Here is a 20,384-nt window from a genome sequence, read left to right as displayed (position 1 = left end):
TCCTCCCCTCTAAGTCATATCTTGATACTAAATTATAGCTGCCCTCCAAGACTGCCTTTTCTAAGCTTGTAAAGTAAAGAGACTTTTAAGAAGCTTTGCAGGGAAACCAAAGAAAACATGGGATAGGAGAAGTAGGGTGAGATGAGAGTTGTTTATGTCACGTAACTTTGATCAGTTTGCCAACTTCATATACACCTCCCAGTGCTAAGATCTCCACAGGCCAGCATCATCAGAACATAAATCATTCCCTAAAGCTTCCCTGTTTTTGGCCTCTGCTAATCTAATTCTTTTCCATTCAGCAAAGTGCACACAAAGTTTAATCACAAGGCTAGAAATATGTGGAGTAAATTTTTCAAGACTGATACTAATCCTATTAGGATATCAATTGGGCATACCAAAATTAATTGAAAATGAAAAAGAGAGATTGAGATTCTAATTCGAAGGTATTTAGAAATCCACGCTTGGCCCATCCTTAGAAAACTCCCCTTTATTCTTTCCACACCACCTCCCACTCCAAATTACATACTTAAACCAATTGGAAACAGAATGGGCTAAATCATATGTAAATCATTCTGAGGTTCAGTCTGTACTATCATAGAGTATAGCTTCTCAAACTTTAAAGTGCACACGAATCATCTGAGGATCTTGTTAACATGCTGATTCTGATTCAGTAGGACTGGTGAGGGGTCCAAGGTTCTGCATTTCTAATATGCCTCCAGGTGATGCTCCTGGTCTGATTCACGGAAGACATTTTGAATAGCAAAGTTTTAAAGTAGAGTGTCATTTGCTTTCCAAAATTGTGACCTGTCTGTCATACTCCAAAGACTATTCCACATTACTAATGTTGACTGGTAACTTGATATTTGGCTATATATAAATATATATATCAAAGAGTGTCCTAAAAGTTGTACTAATTATGATCTTTAACAAACATCACAAATACTATAATATGCATTACTTGGCTAAAATGGAAAAACCCAGAATGTGACTAATCAGAAATGATAAATGATATCTCTATTTTATAATAAATTATTTATATTTTGCACTTCTGTCATATTTGAAATTATATTGATAGTGTAATTTCTAACATATGAGCTAGTGACTTTTTTGTTTTGTTTTTTTTTTTTTTTTGCGGTACGCGGGCCTCTCACTGTTGTGGCCTCTCCCGTTGCGGAGCACAGGCTCCGGACGCGCAGGCTCAGCGGCCATGGCTCACGGGCCCAGCCGCTCCACGGCATGTGGGATCCTCCCGGACCAGGGCACGAACCCGTGTCCCCTGCATCGGCAGGCGGACTCTCAACCACTGCGCCACCAGGGAAGCCCTAGTGACTTTTTAATAACATTTGTAAAACATTAATCTAATTTAAGAGGTTTTCCCTTAAATTATGACACTCTCATGTCACTTTTTATTCTGAATTCATTAAGCACATTAAGTTTAATTGTCTGAAAAAGAGATGCTGAAGGCATTAAACTTTTTTTGTTTTGCCACCAACAATTACTTATATTTTATCCTTTTATTTCCCATAGACAGAGAGACAAATATGTTTCCTTTCTTTCACAAAAGGAAAAGTCAAATGACGGTCAAATGCATTGTTCCAAAAGCATAATACAGAAATGCTTATTGTACTGATTTATAATTAATTAAAATATATTTTACTTTTAAAAATTAAAGCAAATATGGTATAGAGAGAAGTATTTAAATATACCTTCCTTCTTTCCCCCTGAATTGTGTTTCTTGAGCTATTCCTTCCCAATTTTTAAACGAAACTTTTTAAGATTTTATTTATTAACCACTCATGCTGTATAATATATAATCCCAAGAAATCACATCAAAATATTATGCTAACCTTCAAAGATGTGGCTGTGACCACTTTCAGGTGACATCTTGTCAAAAGGTGTTTCCTCACCTTTCTTGTCTGAGTCTTTCACAGAATCATCGGACTGGCTCCCAGGCTGACTCTTAAATGTTGGTGAACACAAATTTCTCTCAATTTCCACTTCCTGTTAGAAGACATTAAAGGGATGTGTGTTAAAGCTATCAGTGGGAAACGGATGTGGTTTTTAGGGGGTTTAGAAGGCGGGAGTGAGTGAGGGAGGAGGTTTCTATGAGTGATGTTTTCCAATATGCTTCGGGTAAAATGTTGATAACTTAGCCAAGAATGGCAAACACACATCTGAGGCTTAGTTTATTTTTCTGCCACTGGTTCCACTTCTGAATTAGCTTTTCTTTCATGTGGCTTTTTTTGCTCTCATAAAAGAGAGAAAGTGGAAATAAGAGTCAAAATACAACATAATATATGTTAATAGATGCAACTTCCTAAGGCCTGAGAAATGTCCATAAGGGATTTCAAAAAATAGCTATATATCAACATTATATGCTTAAGACAGAAGGAAATGAGTTTTTGTTTAATGTCATGCTCATCCTATAGTGATAAACTTAGTAATTACAGAGCTCCCAAACCTATTCAGCTACCATACAAAAGTACAGTTTGGCAGTTCATAGAGATTGTGAAATTACTTCTTTGAGACAGTAATTCAAAACTGGAGAGAGAAAAGTTTCCCAATGGAAAAAAGTATAAAGAATATTTCGAATACAGGGAGTCTAGTGTTTCTTATTTTATAAATTAATACAATCCAATAAAACAAACCAAGTCAATCAGACTAATTATTTTGAATAAAAAATTGTGAAAAATAAGTAAATTAGCCAAGACAGCTTGAGAAGCAAATTGTATTTTTTTTAAATCAAGTAATACATTGAAAAAGGTTTTAATAGCTACTCACAAGTTTTATATTTTTGTACATGAGGTGGTATTTTCTAAACAACAACCATTCAGACAAAATGTGATAAATTGCTCTTCACTTTTGTTACATTTTAAATACACTGGCACGAATGAGTCAAGTTTGAGATACAGCTAAAAACTCTAAAACATTTCTTAGAGTAGGTATATTTCCTGTATCTATGATATGTTTAGAAAGGCAATGCTTTCAGAAAAATAACCTCTTAACTTCTTAGCATGTTTATGTTTTCTAATTTTCACATACAGAATACACACACACACACACACATATATATATATATATATATATATATATATATATATATATATATATATACAGATACTACATACATAATATCTATACTACATATATACAATATATAATTAGAAAATATTGGAATGTGTTTAATCATCTCATCTTTAAATCTCCCCCCCTCCCCAGTATATGATATATACTATCTTCTTTATTGTGAATGTTTAACTGGAACTAAAAACACTTACAGGAGTAAAACAAAGGAAAAGAAGTTTCCATTTTTTTCAAGGCATTGCCTTTAACATTTGTGTTTCCAACTATTAGCAAAAACCCAAAGGTTCATAACAGCAGTTTGCTTTACGTTGTCAAGACACAGTGTTAGACAAGCCACGGCATGTGGCGTGAGCTCCTGAGCTAGTGGACGAGCACAGAATTCCCAACTCAGTTCAGTCTGGTGTCCTCTCCCACTGTCACATGAAATGACTCTATGAAATGGATGCAATATGTTTATTTGCTCTTGTTTCAGCAATTTAATCCAACTCCTAGCATTGGCAAAAATAAACTAAGTTAAATAAAGAAAAAATCAAGATGCCTAAAAAAGTAGTGATTCTTGTTCAGAAAATTTTCGTTTTGACAAAGGGAGGAATGCTGAACATGGTCCATGAACTTGATAGATAATGTGAAAGTATCATCTCTGTTTCATATAGAAACATGAAATGTGATTTGGTGAAATCATTTAAGCAAATTTCAGGCAGTGTTGACACTAACTTATGCTATATTGATATTCCCAACTCCGAATTCACAACTATCAAAAGTACATTACATATTGAGGCAGTAGGGGCCCCGCAGACAATCCACAAATGAAAATAGTAGACTCATTTCTACTCCTTGATCATCAGATCCAAGTCAGTCTGTGGCAAGTTCCTTAGCACCCTGGCAAGTGGTAAGAAGGGGCCTGTGTAGAAAAGAACTTCTTAGATAAGGTTGAATTGAGCTATCTCTAATCAAAGCAATGATCTGCTTTAAAATCTTTCAATCTGTTTTATGCACTGTGCTTCTACAAAAGATTTACTCTGAGTGAAAATCTACAGGCTTAAACAAATGCACCCAACACCAGTTTAGAGGGGAAAAACACCACAGCTTTTGATTATGAGAAACTTGGGTTCAAGCCTTCCCTTCACTACTTATTAGCTGTGTGACTTTCTTCACGTCACTTGATATATCTGGGACTAAGTTTTCTCGTATGTTATAGGAAGAGATTTAGTCACTGAACATCTAACATCCAACAATCAACCATTTGTAGTGCAATTTCATTTGAAGTTAAATAAAACAAAATAAAGGATTATGATTCATCTGTTGTAGCTTCCAGTCTAGTAAGGGAGACAAAGCGTAGTAAAGCACATAAATAAATGTAAATATGTAACTATGTACAGATTACAAAGGAGAGATACATACACTCTGAGCACCTAAAATAGAGGAATTAGCCTAGTGAGGAAAGTCATAAAAAGCCACCCTGGGGAAAAGATCTTCAGCTGATATTTGAAGGATAAATATCCTACTTTAGCAAAATCTACTCTAGAGGTAGGCTAAGCTTTTCACACTGCAGACCTGATTCTATCATGTGTGCAAATGTACACACTCACACACACACACACAAATTGCTGAAAATTCTTCAGTAACTCCTCACTCAGCTAAGATCATAATAGTTTGTATGTCCCTCCACTGGCACCACTGACATTTTGAACCAGATAATTCTCTGTTGTGAGGGGCCTATTCTGTACATTGTAGGATGTTTAGCAGCCTTCCTCCTTTTTGCCCGCTAGATGCTAGTAACGCTGTCCCCTAGCCGTGACCATTAAAGTGTGTTCAGACATTGTCAAATCTCCGATGGGGAGCAAAGTCACCCTTGGTTGAGAGCCACTGCTCAAGAGTTGGATGGACTGGAGGAAGGTCAATAGGTACATGAGAAGCTCAATTATGAGAGTATGGTAGTGCTCCAGGCAAGCGACGACAAAGAGTGGTTATGGAAATAAAGAGAAGTGAACTAAGTTGAAAGCTATTTAGGATGTAAAACTGACAAGACTAGATAATGGACTGAATCTGAGGTTTGAGAAAGACAGAGAATTTCATTTTTCTTTCTGGCGTACACAGCTAACTGAGTTGTGGTATGATTAAATAATGTCAGAGCACCAGAAGAAGCCTGATTTGGGAGAAAGGAAAGACCATGAATTGGGTACCAAGATGTTCAAAAGACATTGGATTGGTAGTCTTGGAGCTCAGTGGAGAGGTCTTAACTGAACAAGTAATTTATGAGTCATCTGAGTTATAGTGGTTGGTAATTGAAACAGTAGGTGTGAATGAAGTTGCTTCAAGAGTGATGAGGAAAGTGTCCAGAGCCAAGCCTTGAAAAATGCTGACATTTAATATGATGGCAGAGGAGCAAAAGCAGACAAGAAGAAGGATGGAAGAAAATTAGAAGCGAAGAATATTGTTAACAATATTTAATTCTTACTGAGAGTATAAATTAGATAGGAACTTAAATATAATATATCCTTTGAGTTTAGCAACATGCATATAAACTGTAGAGCAAAACTGTTTTGGTGGAAGTAAAAAGACTGGAAGGCAGATCGAACTGGTGAAGGGTTGACTGAGAGATAGCGGGTGAAGATAATTTCTTGAATGGTTTAGTGTTAAAGTGAAGGGCAGAAATAAAGCAGTAACTTGAGAGACGTGTTTTGCTTATTTTGGTCGTAAAGAGAGAGACTTGCATATGTTGAAAAGTCAATTGAAGGGATTAGTGAGTTGGAGAGGTTGGCTGTGCTGAGGAGAGAAGGAAAAATCAATGATGTAAAATCCCTGAGAGGGGCAAGAATATGGCACCCAAGGTGCGGAATCAAATATAACACAAAGATAGGAGAACATAAAGCATTCTGGTTGTCACTGATGGGAAGGAAGGTGAAGTTACCATAGATATAGGTGATTTGTATGCTTGGTAGCTTGAAGACAGGAACATCCCAATCTGAAATTGTCTGTTTTCTCAGTTAGGATGTGAGGTCTGAAGAAACTGGGAGGAGTATTGGGAAGACAATGAAGAAAGTTTAATTTCATTGCTGTGGGTATGGGAAGTGAGATGAGCAGACAGAGGTGGCCATGCCTAATGCAGCACTGGGTTCCCATTTGAGGTTAGTAATATCAAGTTTACAGGGCTATTGTTAGGTGTTATTGAGTGAATTTCTCTGAAATTTCTCCACAGTTCTACTTTAGACAATGAGAAATTGGATAGTTGCTGACTTCAGCCAGATAGAGGTTTTGTAAGGAAAAAATAAAAAGAAAATTGGTATTGTAGGATAGTCTAAGGTGTGGGAGGGGAGAGGTATTAGGGAATTTAGGTTACCATCAAGAGAAATAAGAGAGTGATTGAAATGATACACCATGGTGTGCAAGATGGATCGAAAGGGAAGAAAGTAAAGGAACGGTGGATCAGAAGACAGAAAAAGGATCAACAAACTCACTCTTGGTGAGTTTAAAGAACACTTGTATGTACAGTGAATACTCGGTGAAGCAAATTGGAAAGAAAGGCGAATGAGCTGTTCGCTTTACTGATTTGGGAAGTAGAACAGTTACAGTTGCTAGGATCCAGTTGTGACCATAAAAATGGAAGCTAAAGTGGAGTAGAGGAGAAAGTTGTTAAATAAGAGGAAAGCTAGGAACTCAGAGGCTATGATATCTCAGGTTAATGGAAGGACTTGGAAGGCTGAGAAAGACTGTAAGTTAAGTCTCAGCCTCCCTGGTAAGCAAGGGAACCTTAACTGAAATTTAATAAATAACAATGATGAAGGGGGACAAGATGGTACACCTGACTGCCATGAGCCTCAGATGATCACAGTTTTTAACAAGAGAGTGGGAGAGGAGTGGCCAGAAAGAACAATGGCCTCAAAATACACAAGGAGGATTCAAGGATGATGGTTTTTCAAGGGAGAGTCATGCTCCTGTTAAGGCAAGAAAGTAGAGAAAGCATTTGTGGAAGAGGCTGAGGGTAGAGAGGAGGTTGCTGATGATGGACAGGTAGCTCCAGAAGCACTGATGCAAGCTCTGGTTTAAATAATATCCAAATAAATAAAATCTGTCAATAATATTTATAATCTTTTCTAGCTTTAAAACACCCTGAAACCAGGAAAGGCATGGAAAATAGGATAAATTTAAGCTTAAAAGTGAATGAAAACTTTTTTTACATACATTTATTTCTTTAACATGATATATAATTATTATCTTAGAAGATAAAATATTTATTTTTAGAAGTGTCAGAATGGAAAATGCCAACTTTTAATCACAATCTAGCATCTACTCCCCAAGAGAACATGGAGCTATATAAGATCACCTAAAATGGTCAGAACATCTTCCCAGGCACTTCAAAGGAAAGTGGTTTGCCTTATTACTTTGTATTTTTTCCTCTTAGTATGGATTCATGAGTGACAAGGTCACTGAGGTGGGAGGGGGTGGAAGGTGAGCAGGGACTAATAAAATGAGAATGTTTGGACTTGTCTATATTTAAAGTGCTGAGCTAGCTCATGTACATTCCCGACTCAGTGGGTTCTTGCCTTTAGAGAAATAAAAAGGAAGTTTTATGCCGACATAAAGAAAAGGCCAGAAAGAAAGGGAAATTATCAAAATACAAGAGACAAGTGAAGAAACCTCCTCATGATGAATTCTGCTGACTTGAGGGAAAAGGAGAACTCCAATCATGGCTTGAAGACTTCATGAATGAATAATTCTCCTGAAGGTTTATAATCCCTTTTTCCCAACCCTTTTTCTGGAAGGTTTTATCTCCTCCCTCTGTGTATTTTTTCTTTTTAAATCAATTAATTAATTAATTAATTAATTAATTTTTGGCTGCGTTGGGTCTTTGTTGCTGTCCGCGGGCTTTCTCTAGTTGCGCGAGCGGGGACTACTCTTTGCTGCGGTGCATGGGATTCTCATTGTCGTGGTTTCTCTTGTTGCAGGCTCTAGGTGCACAGGCTTCAGTAGTTGTGGCACGTGGGCTCAGTAGTTGTGGATCTCACGCTCTAGAGTGCAGGCTCAGTAGTTGTGGTGCACGGGCTTAGTTGCTCCGCAGCACGTGGGATCTTCCCCGGCCAGGGCTCAAACCCGCGTCCCTTGCATTGGCAGGCAGATTCTTAACCACTGCACCACCAGGGAAGCCCCCCGCTCTGTGTATTAAAAATATCATTTCCCTCGTAACACAATTTAGTGCAGCCTTCTCTATGAAGTTCCTTCAATCATTCCATTCCACAGCATCTTTCATCCATTCAACATACTTTTGAACATTTAATATGTCTCAAGCACTGTTCTAGTCACTGTGAATACAAAGATGATTAAGCTTCAGGTTGGGTCCTCAAGAAGCTCATAGTCTAGTGACAGAGAAAGTACATCAATTGACCCTTGTAACACAAAAAAGAGTGTGTAATGGTAAGGAAATGCAGGCATCCTGGACACACAGAGGGAGAATTTCTTTAAGATGTGGTCAGAGCGAGCTTCCTAGAAAAGGTTATGTCAGAGCTGTTTCATGGACTGAAGTTGAATTCCATCCTGTAGGTAACAGGAATCCTTGAAAGTGAATGAAATAGGGGTAACAAGATTAAATTCATACTTTAGATAGATATCTGTCAAGTATATGAAAAATATATAATAATGGAATAAGATGACTATCTTATATAGTAAGTATAATAAGGAGCTTATTAAAATTTCCATTTGAGGGATGGAACAAGCCTACAACAGACTAGTGAGAAGGGGAGTAGAAAGAGAGCACATTAAAAAGGTATAATATTTACACATAAAATTAGTAATTTGTAGGATAAAGGTAGTAGGGGAGTGAATGAAGTCTAGCATAACTTATAGATATTCTAATTTGGATGGTTGTATAAAATTAATAAAACAGGATGAATTTCTTTTCCAAACCCAAAGAAGTTAAGGCCAATTTCAGGGTTCCTTCTGGACCCACCACACAAAGTGAGGTGATCTAGGAGGGATCCTGGGAGATCAAGCATATACCACACCCTAACGGTTTGGGGGCAATATTACTCCGGATGGAAGCAACAGGGGCTTCTGTTTCTCCCGGTACATATTTCACACATGAAAGCGAAATTTAACTTTTCCATGAAAATATTGATAAAAAACAACAGAGTTATCTTGCTTTAAAAATGATGCCTGGGTTTCATTTTTGAGGGGTTGGTAGGTGCAGCCTCCTCTGTGAATAAGGTCTTTGACATGTGGAATATGAGTTTTCCATGAGACATCCAGATGAAGTCATCCAGGAGGCAGCTACATTTCTCAAAAGAGAAATCTGTGCTAGAGTGAAAGATTGAGGACTCACTAGCAACAAGCTGATAGTTACAACAGTAAGAGTGTATTAAATTACCCAATTAGAGTATATGGAATAAGCGCAGAGAGCTGAGGAAGAACTTCACTGGCATTTAGGAGACAGGCGAAGGAAGATTATCTGGGGAAGGCAGTAGAGGAGGAACAGTCAGAAGCAGGGCCACTCCCAGTCCACTCGGTGCCTTTAGCTAATCAGAAAAAGGTGCCTTCTCTTCCAGACACATTATTCCATCTGTCAGAAAGTTGTCATACAATATTGATTTTGTTAGACCAGAACATGTTACTGCCACCTGCTGGAAAATGTCACAATAGATACATGATTCTATCTTATTTTTGCTGGGCACCTCTTTCCCTAGATGTGTGACCTTAAGCAGATTACAACCTGCACAACTGTACGTGGCTGCCAGAAGCAGCCAATGAAGAGTGAAGGCCATGAATGCCAAGGATGTAGGGCATTTTCAGAAAACTGGAGAAAAGAAACACTCCTTGAAGAAATCTTAAAGGCCAGCATTTCCTGAATATTACTTTGTGCTACAGGTTCTGCTCTATATACATATTTTTATTTGATACTCTAAACAATACTCTGAAGTAGTTATCTTTTTTGTTTGTTTGTTTCAGTACTTTGAGTTACAATGCAATACTACATCATTGTTTATTTTGTTGTTCAAACTGTTTCTGCTTTGGCCATTGGGAGCTCTTTCTTTCTTTCTTTCTTTCTTTTTTGGCTGCACTGCCCTACATGTGGGATCTTAGTTCCCTGACCAGGGATCAAACCTGTGCCTCCTGCAGTGGAAGCTCAGAGTCCTAACCACTGGACGGCCAGGGAATTCCTCTAAAGTTAGAGAGCTTAAGTAACTTGAATAATTTGCCCAAGTCCACACAGTATTAAGTGCTAGACCTTGGTCTCAAATGCTGATCTGTCTGATTGTTAGCTGATATTTTTAATTGCTACATAAACCTGTCTTCTTACTGTAATTTATTAATCAATCCCCCAAATTGAAATAATATGGGTTAGAATGGGATGACAGGTAAAGTATCAACTCCTTTCCAGCTATAAATGGGCCTTATTCCTCCTTAGACCTTTAGTAGCATTATGCCTTATACATTGCAGGCATTTAACAAACATTGAGCTGAATTTTTAAAATCTCATGACATTTTATATTCACACAGCATCCAGGAACAGAAGTAGAAAATAGGCAAATTCAATAATTAGATGGGGAAAGTGTGATGAATGTTACAACATAACACACCCTATTGCATGCCACTGCTCAAGAAGGGTCAAAAGAAATCTTGTCTAACTCCCTCATTTAATCACACTTGATAAATATTTTCAATGTTGGGTTTATCAGGTGAATTAACTGGGCTGCATGATTTCCCAATAACTTCTCAGTAACTTGGCATTTAGAACCTTTTAATATGGCTCCACCGGGCCCCATCTGCCTATGCTAGCCCATCCCTCTGGCTGTTCTCAAAGGTAAATATCTTTGAGGTATTTACCTAAATACCTATTTACCTTAAGGTAAATACCTATTTGCCTTAAGGTAAATACCTAAATCATCTCTGCACTTTCTGCTTCTCCACTTGTGTTCATACATGTTTGCCTAAAAACACTCTCCCCCATATGCCCACTTGCCATATTTTCCTATAGAAATTCCAACTGTCTTTTCACATGAGGGTTAAGTGGCTCTTGCTTTAGGAAGCTTTCTCCTAATGCCACAGCGAAAAGCAATCCCTCCCACATCAGAACTCCTCTAGTATTTGCAATCTCCTTGATGTCTCTTTTTCACTCTGCTTTTCATTCTACTCTTTTTTTTTGTTTTTAAAAAAAATTTTGTTTTGTTTTTGAAGTATAGTTGATTTACAGTATTATACTAGTTTAAAGTATACAGCATAATGATTCAATATTTTTATAGATTATGCGACATTTAAATTTATTACAAAATAATCTACTCATTTTTGACACATCTTGTTTTCCCCATTACACTGTCAGCTCATTAAGGTTATGCTTTATTCATCTTTATAGTCCACATGACATCTAACACACTGCTTTCCTTGAACACTGCAGATACTTACTCAATATTTGTTGAATGAATTCAAATAATTTTTGAATTTTATATTCACATAAAAACTTAGAACTCAATACAATCTAGAAATGTCCAGAGATGGTAAAGACATGTGAGATAGAGTGAAAGGGCAGACATTAAAAACAAAACAAGACAAAAAAAAAAAAAAACAGGCTAACTCCTTTGGGGAGAGAAGGAAAAACAAAATTTATACACTACACAGGATAACTCAAAACTTTACTGCCAATACTTTAAAAATATTCCTTTAGATACAACTCAGCAGTCTAATGCAAAGCAATTTTATCACAATTTTAAAACTTTAAACTTAAAAAAATCTATGACACATGAAATAAACAATTGGAGTATTAAAATTATTGTCTATAAGCAAGAATATATGCATTTTTGCTAAAGTGCTATAAAAAATTTCCTTTTTTAAAACTGATTATCAGTTATTATGATATTTCTATTACTCCTTCCAGCATGGGTTTAAATATTAAATAACAGAATAGAAGCTACCATTTTCCAGGGAAGAAAATGAATCAATAATTTTTATAACTTTCAAATTGCTTTTATCAATGCTTATTGACTGTACAGCAATAAAATTAACATCATCCACGTCACTCCTATAGGTACTTTTTTCCCAAGTAATCCTACAGTCTCCTGTTCTACTATGGCGCACACAGATACCACATCCAACCACGTTAATTAATCCATTTCACTTACTACTGTTATGGGCTGAATTGTGTGGCCCTCCCCTCATCCCCAATTCGTATTTTGAAGCCTCAATGCCCTGTAGCTCAGAATGTGACTGTCTTTGGAGATAGGGCCTTTAAAGAAGCGATTAAGTTAAAATGAGGCCCTTAGGGTGGACCTTATCCAATCAGACTGGGATCCTTATAAGAAGAGGAAATTTGGACTCCCTAATAGATACCAGGTGTGCACATGCAGAGGGATGACCACAAGATGAGGTACCAGAGGGTGGCCATCTGCAAGCCAAGGAGAGAACCGACCCTGTCAGCAAGTGTATCTTGGATTTCGGTCTCCGGAATTGTGAGAAAATAAATCTCTGTTGTTTAAGCCACCAAATCTGTGTATTTTGTTATGGCAGCCCTAGCAAATTAATATAGTACACTTAGAGCAGTAAGGATATAACTGGTCATTGAATACATCTATTAAAGTAAGTTCCTCAGTAGGTTTAACAACAACAGCCTTATTCAACTAGTTGTGTCTCTACAGCCAGACAGAAACGTTCTTACTAACTACCACTAAGGTGGTCTCTCCTTAGTGAGAGACCGATAAGTCTCTCACTTATTGGATGAATTTAACAGGATAACTATCAGAGTAGTTGTGCATCACACTTTTTGAATGCGTTTACCTCACCATATCTACTCTGCTTTGGAAGTAAGGCTCACGTGATATAAGGTATGCAGGCCATAGCTTCTGAGACTAAGCCATAGGCAAAAGTTTTCCTAGTTATTTTATAACCTCCTGACAAAAGTGAGATTCATTCTTGAAATTCTGACTTTTGCAAATACGTTCCCACTGTGACTCTGTCTGCATTCTGGTCAATGTTATTAAATTCTGACAGATTTTTAGGTCCTCAGGTGAAATGAACATAAGCCTTATCTGTCTCTTGACAAGCCAATACAAATCAAGGCACAAAGTCCCAAAGAATTCTTTGGCAGAGAGACCTAAAGCAAAAAACCATAAACACATAAATAGCACTGACCCTCAAGATCATTCTCTCTGTGTTTTATTTTATGTTACATTTGATTTCTTTTCTTTAATTCTAGGTCCACCACTTAAGGCCATTCTTCACTTTGACTTTAGTTCTGCAATGATGTAAAGACTTCTTGAATTTTATCTCTAAACCTGTGATGTATACTAAAATTCTCCCAAACATTTCTTCTTTAGAATTCCTGAAACGGATGCCATGGCCCTCAGGAACAAGGGTATGTCTCTACCATCTTTCATCTTTTCCTCTTAGTGCCCTGCAGAGGGCTAGGAATGGAGGAGGCATGCAGTAAGAAATGTTCTCAAAATAAAAGACGGTCTCTAGGATTTCTGTAGATCACCTAATGTAATAAATGCGCCTACCAATCTTTACTATATTATCAAAGAATTTGACAAATATATTAATTCAAAAAGAGGTCTTTTGCTCACAAATGCAACTGGTGGGCCATCATATAGCTGCAGGACTCAGGAGAGCTCAGCCACCGGGAACTTGGGTCTCCCTGAAGCCAGAATCGGGTCCCTTCAGAGGATGCTCTCTGGTGCCTGTGCTCTGCCAGAGAGGTTGGTGAGCCTGGACAGCCAAGCCAACACTGTCACAGCCAAGTAAATGCTGTCACCTATACTTCTGGGGCTGGAAGCAATGTTGCTATCAACTATGGGTAGACCTTCAACCTTTCCAATGCCTGTTATGTTATTTCTCTGCAGAATGAGCCTGCTCCTCCTCGCCTCTCTTAGAACGTACAAATGGGTATAAAGCAACTCAGCACACATTCACCTTCTTGGTGTGAAACCTTGTACTGTGCCCTACACGTTAAGTTAGATGTTATCATTCCTGTTTTCTAAGTGGAGGAAATGAAGTACAATTATAGTCCTGGTTCATAGCCCCATTTTTGGTTGAGTCCAAAATGAAAACTCCTAGGTCCCAACTTTTTAAAGAAAATATTCTGTACATGTGTGTGCCCCATTATTTAATATTCTTGGAAGAAGGACTCTTCAGGGAGGGGAAAAGCTGATTCGGGTCTTGAATGCATGTTTCCTCATTTCTTTAGTTTAACTGATCTCATTTAGAAGCTGGGCATGTCCATGATTATTTTGTTATTTGTTATTGACCTAACAGAAAGAATGCTGTGAAATTGAAAGAGGTATGTTTTGAAGTTCACTGAAGTTCCCCATGCGCAAAAATAAACCATGTTGTTATTTGAGCTTTGAGTGGCAGTGCATATCATTATGTCCCTTCGTTTCTCACCTCCTTAGAGATCATGTTCATCTGACTTGCTGTGTGCCTAAGAAAGCCTGTGGCATTTTATGCTCTGGGAGATCTGAACACAAATTCCCCCTGAGATGTAGCTTTTTAGTGCTATGTACCCTTATTTTCATGCTGGCATCCTATTTCGGGAGTTAATTTTCCATAAAAAGCAGAAATACCACCTTCTTCTCCTTCTCAGTCAAGAATCAAATTCTTCAGCTTGCCCAGTTGCTCTAATTTTCTTAAATAGACCCCTAAAGTATTTTATGATTATCTTTATTAGTTGGAGACTATATCCAGGCTTGAAATAATTCTAATGAAAAGAAAACTTCTATTAAAATATTCTAACTAGTTTCAATCGGCCATATTACTGGCAATGGAAAATTCCCTAATGGCTAAACCCTTTAAAGCTAATCTGCTTTAACACAACTTAAAACTGATGTGCCATTTGAGATTTAGGTGTTAGCATGCAAAGTGTTTTCTTTTCCTATTCGTATATTCACTTGTTATTTCATTTCCCCTTAACTTTTTGAAAATGAGAAAACCCAACAATATTCCCTAGTGTTGCATGAATGAGTTAAAAGCAAATTTCTGTATTCAAACTATCATACTAAAAAATGCAAAAGAATAAAGTGAAAAAATATATACTTGCATGGATGGTGATCTAACAATGCTCAGAGTGAATCATTTATGTTACCTGAGGGACACGAAGTTCTTGACAACTAGAACATTCACATGATTGTGTTGAGTTGTGGTGACAAGGTGGAAAACGGCTGGAAGCTAGTCGGACCTGGGTTTAAATTTCAACTTCATCACTTTCCGGCTTAGTGAATTTGAGAAAATTATTTCATCTCTGTGAGCTTCCATTTCTTCTTCTGTAAAATTATGATAATATTGTTCACTTTGAGGTGAATATAAAATATGGTATTGGGTAGAGTAGGCATTCAACACCTGATAGCTACTCCATAGACATTTCAATACATGATTTTAACAATCATCAATGAAATACTAAGAAGGAAACAGTTTTCCAAAGTCAAAGAGACACTTCAGAGAAGACTTCTTGGGGAATGTATTTGATTTCTGGCTGTGAATTCTCTTCTAGACACTAAATTGAATATTCAGAAAAAAAATGTGGTCCTCATAAGGTATAAATATTTATATTCATGGGCTAATTATGCCATGTTGAGATTTTGTTAAAAAGAGAGCCTGAGATACATGCTCTTATGAAGCTTCTGACTGTCCATATTTTACAAAAGATAGAATCTTCTAATTATCAGAAAAGATGGGCTTTTATCTTCTTTCATCTCTTATGAGCTATGGGAACTTGATATATCATAAACTCCCTGTAACTCTTTTTCTTTACCATAAATTGAGGACAATGATAACTCAGACTTACTGAAGTGATAATTAGAATAATCACCGAAAATAATGCCTATAAAATGCCTTAGATGCTTCGGAGGCAGTGTTGCTCTCATTCAAAGTTCGAATTGTTCAGAATCAAGAAGTAGAAATATTGAGACTTGTGAAGGTATCACATACCTTAACACTGTTATTTGCTGTTTGTAGGGAATACAACACCTAGCACCATGGAGGAACAGGTGGCAAAGAAAGCTTGCTCAAGTCCTCCCTTCCTTGGGGACTGTGCTCTCTGCTAGAAATAACACTGTGGAGCCCTAGGAAGCCAGATACGCTCCCATAGAGAAGTTCACAGATACGCTCCCAGAGAGAAGTCCATGGAGTGGCATTGAAGAAGTACAGAAAAGGCCTCATCTTTTCCTGGGAGAGTTCCCATTTCTGTATTATGTACTACAGATGGTCAAAAAAATGTCAAGGGAAATCAGCCCCACTGTGACTGAGGTAAATCATTTCAAAGGCTCAGGGAAAAGTGGAAAGCATACTAGCACTCTACAATCTCTCATCTCTCAGAAACTCATTTTATAAATCCCCATGAACAACACAACAAGCTGTTTTAAATATAGTAGCACAGAAAGGGAGGCTCTAAGTGGATTATCCATCTAACATTTTTACAATGCTGAAAGGGAAAAGAGAGCTCTTATAGGCCAATTAGATCAGCACTTTGCATGCATGACAGACTGATGTTTAACATTTGCAGCAATGAGGGAGAGAAGCAGAAGCAAAATTGTCCTATAAATAAACTGCTGAACTTTAGCATGTGCCATATTAAGAAATTTTCAATCTTCTTAACTCAGAAACTGTGTGCTTTGAATTATAATTATTTCTGTAGCCTTTGGAACAATTGTTGGCATCGTAAGTATAATCCATTTGTTCATTCAGCAAATATTATTAAGCAACTATCAAATGCCAAAAACGTTATCGAAGACTGATATTTTAGAGAGGTGAATAGTCAAGAGCTTGTACTTCAAGAGCTCCCAGTCTGGTAGAAGCACCTGTAGGCTGGTGCAATTGTTCTCCAAGGTGGTGAGTCATGAGACTGTGCCCAAGTACTGAACTTTGCAAGTGAATTACATATACTTCCTCTTTGCCCTATTTCATGGTGATCCCCATAGTATTTTATTCTTGTTCTGCATTTCAAAGCATTATCTTAATTTAAAAGGGGTGCAAAGGGCTTCCCTGGTGGTGCAATGGTTGAGAATCTGCCTGCCAATGCAGGGGACACGGGTTCGAGCCCTGGTCTGAGAAGATCCCACATGCCACGGAGCAACTAGGCCCGTGAGCCACAACTACTGAGCCTGCGTGTCTGGAGCCTGTACTCCGCAACAAGAGAGGCCACGATAGTGAGAGGCCCCCGCACCGCAATGAAGAGTGGCCCCTGCTTGCCACAACTAGAGAAAGCCCTCGCACAGATACGAAGACCCAACACAGCCAAAAAAAAAAAAAAAAAAAAAAAAGGGGTGCAAGGCCAACCACTGCAGCAGAAAACCATGAGTTCATTTAGGAGAATGTATCATTCCTATGACCACCATCCATCATGTACATTTAGAAGTTAGGCCACGGAGACTACTATCTCACATCAAAGAGCTGAAAGAGTCATTTGTGAGTGGACATTTTGCTCCTAAAACTGGATATATTTTAAGAAATCACATTTGTCAATGGAGAATACCTAAGAAGCTAAATTAAAGAGGATGAATTTAACAACTAAAATTCTATAAAGACCATTAAATTTACCTTAAAATATTGTTTCTGTCCATGCACATAGGAAGCTTCAAAGAAAGAGTAGTGTATATACTCAACCCAATTAAAATATTATTCCATTTCAAAGAAATTGTATCTGCCTTCTCCCTTAATTTTCACAACTGGATTACAGTGAAACAGGCATTATGTTTTTCCTCTAAATCTATGATCTTGCATCTCCAGTCCACCCTTGCTTCCTTTTTTTAATATAATTTTTTAAAAATTTATTTATTTAATTTATTTATTTTTGGCTGCATTGGGTCTTTGGTGCCGTGCGCGGGCTTTCTCTAGTTGTGGCGTGCGGGGGCTACTCTTTGTTGTGGTGTGCGGCCTTCTCATTGTGGTGGCTTCTCTTGTTGTGAAGCACGGGCTCTAGGCACACAGGCTTCAGTAGTTGTGGCTCGTTGGGTTCTAGAGCGTGGGGTCAGTAGTTGTGGTGCACGGGCTTAGTTGCTTGGCGACATGTGGAACCTTCCTGGGCCAGGGATCGAATCCATGTCTGCTGCACTGGCAGGTGGATTCTTGACCACTGTGCCACCAGGGAAGTCCCCAACCCTTGCTTCTTTTCTGTATACCAAGTGGTATCCTCCCTTTTCTAAGACTAATTCTCTCACCTGTGCCCTTATTACCACACCTTCTGCCAGAGTTCTCATCTCTGGGTGTTGTTGGGGCCCCACTCTGCATTAATTAAATCAGAATCTCTCAGAGTGGAGCCAGGATTTAAGTACTTTTAAAATATTTTGCAGGAGATTCCAATGTGCAGCCAGGATAATTGCACTTTCTTGTCTTCTTGGAGATCTTACTCTATAGTTATCCAGCGTCTCTAATGTATGTCAGAAAAATTATCTACAATTTGAAAATAAGGCCAAAAGCATGGAAGGTGCATTTCAATATCACATTGGAGCTAAGGCACATAATGATTGTCTTGGGAAATGTATTTAATTCACCTCATATGTTTACTAGAGACCTGAAGTCCAAAATCGGAGACTTAGAGAAGACACATGTTAATGTGTATATTTTTGTCCAAAAGAGTTGCAATTTCCGACCAGTGGAACTGATAACTCCAGTGACTTATGGTGTGTTGGACATGATCAAGTTTTATATCTAATCCAGTAATCTTATCCTAAAATATCTTTGTTAGATTGCCTATAACAATCTCAGCTTCTCAGATGCTGTAGGAACAGGTCACAATATCACACTGCTTCCTTCATTAATTAATGAGTTATATAAAATCTTTGACTTTATATTTCCATTTGTCTGTTATGATTTTTGCCTTTTTTTTTTTTTTTTTTTTAGCTAATTGGGCCTCTCACTGTTGGGGCCTCTCCCGTTGCGGAGCACAGGCTCCGGACGCGCAGGCTCAGCGGCCATGGCTCACGGGCCCAGCCGCTCCGCGGCACGTGGGATCCTCCCGGACCGGGGCAGGAACCCGCGTCTCCTGCATCGGCAGGCGGACTCTCAACCACTGCACCACCAGGGAAGCCCGATTTTTGCCTTTTTGAAAATTATATTTTAAATACTTTTAACTTTTCCCCAGTTATTAGATTCCTGCTAAAGAACATTCTAAGATGCCAATGTTTATCTAATGTTAAAAAAATTTTTTTTTTAATTTTCTTCTCCTGGTTCCCTTTCAGGAGCTCATTATCTTCCTCCTCCTTTTTGAAAACCCTGGAAAGAACTGTCCACTGCCACTACCTCCACTTCAGTACTTCTTACTTGCTCCTCAACACATCCTAATGCAGCTTCTGCTTCCACCGGTTCACTGAATTGATCTTGCTGTGTTGTCAATCTCATCTATATCCTCCTTGCTGCTGAAATCAGTGGACATGTCTCAGTCTTTAATTCACTTAACACTCTAGGCTCCTTTCTCCCCTTGAAATCATCTCCTTCCCTTGGCTTCTATGACACTGCACTCTCTGGATTTTTCTCCTATTTCTTTGGTCACCTTTGTCTATTTCTTTCTTGTTCTGTCATAGTCCTCTTTTTTCTCTCTCTCTCTAATATTCTATTACCTAGAATATATAAACATATACATAAACATATATTCTAGGTAATCTCATCTTCATGATTTCTATCTATATATTTTAAACTCCCTATAGATCTTGCAGATATCAGAAGAATAAAAAAGGAATGTTGTTCATCTCTCCACACATAATATGATAGCTCAGATGAAGAGGACTAATTCCTTGAAATGCACTAAATATCAAAACTTACCCAGGATAAAACATAATATTCATAACCCCATAACTACTAAAGAAATTGAATTTGTAATTTTAAAACTCCCCTAAAAGAAATATCCAAACACATAATATTTTTACTTCAGAACTGTACCAAATATTTTAAGAAGAATTAGGAAAATTGTATAGAATCTCTTCCAGGAAAATAGAAGAGGAGGGGACACCTCCCAATTAATTTTGTGAAACTAGTATTACACTGATATCAAAACCAGACAAAGATAGTACCAAAACAAAATAAAACAAGACATAATGACTACAGAACAATATCATAAATATAGGTACAAAAATTCTTAATAAAATATTAACAAGCAGAATTCATAATATATAAAAGAATTTTACACCTTGAACAATTATAGGGATGCAAGGCTGGTTTAATATTCTAAAATCAATCCATAAAATCCACCACATTAATAGATGGAAGAAGAAAAATCTCAGGATTGTATGATTTAATGAAAGAAATTTTGACAAAAATAAGCACTAATTCATGATAAAAAAAATCTCTGAAAAGTAGAAATAGAGGGAAACTTCCTCAACTTGACAAAAGCA

The 20,384-nt window shown here is 37.6% G+C and overlaps 1 protein-coding gene across 2 annotated transcripts in view; it reads right to left on the bottom strand.

Moving 5' to 3' along the window:
• XIRP2 (xin actin binding repeat containing 2) overlaps nucleotides 1-20,384 on the bottom strand; it is a gene marked incomplete at both ends in the record, with an annotated part of 296,595 nt that overhangs the window by 107,644 nt on the left and 168,567 nt on the right. For both annotated transcript variants that reach the window (XM_079710147.1, XM_079710146.1), the window contains one exon: nucleotides 1,848-2,001. In XM_079710147.1, the coding sequence (XP_079566273.1) occupies nucleotides 1,848-2,001 (154 nt within the window). The remainder of the gene's footprint in view (nucleotides 1-1,847; nucleotides 2,002-20,384) is intronic.

Source organism: Hyperoodon ampullatus (genome assembly GCF_949752795.1).
Source record: "Hyperoodon ampullatus genome assembly, chromosome: 8".
In the NCBI taxonomy this organism is placed as follows: Eukaryota; Metazoa; Chordata; class Mammalia; order Artiodactyla; family Ziphiidae; genus Hyperoodon; species Hyperoodon ampullatus.
This window is presented reverse-complemented; position numbering and strand designations above follow the sequence as displayed.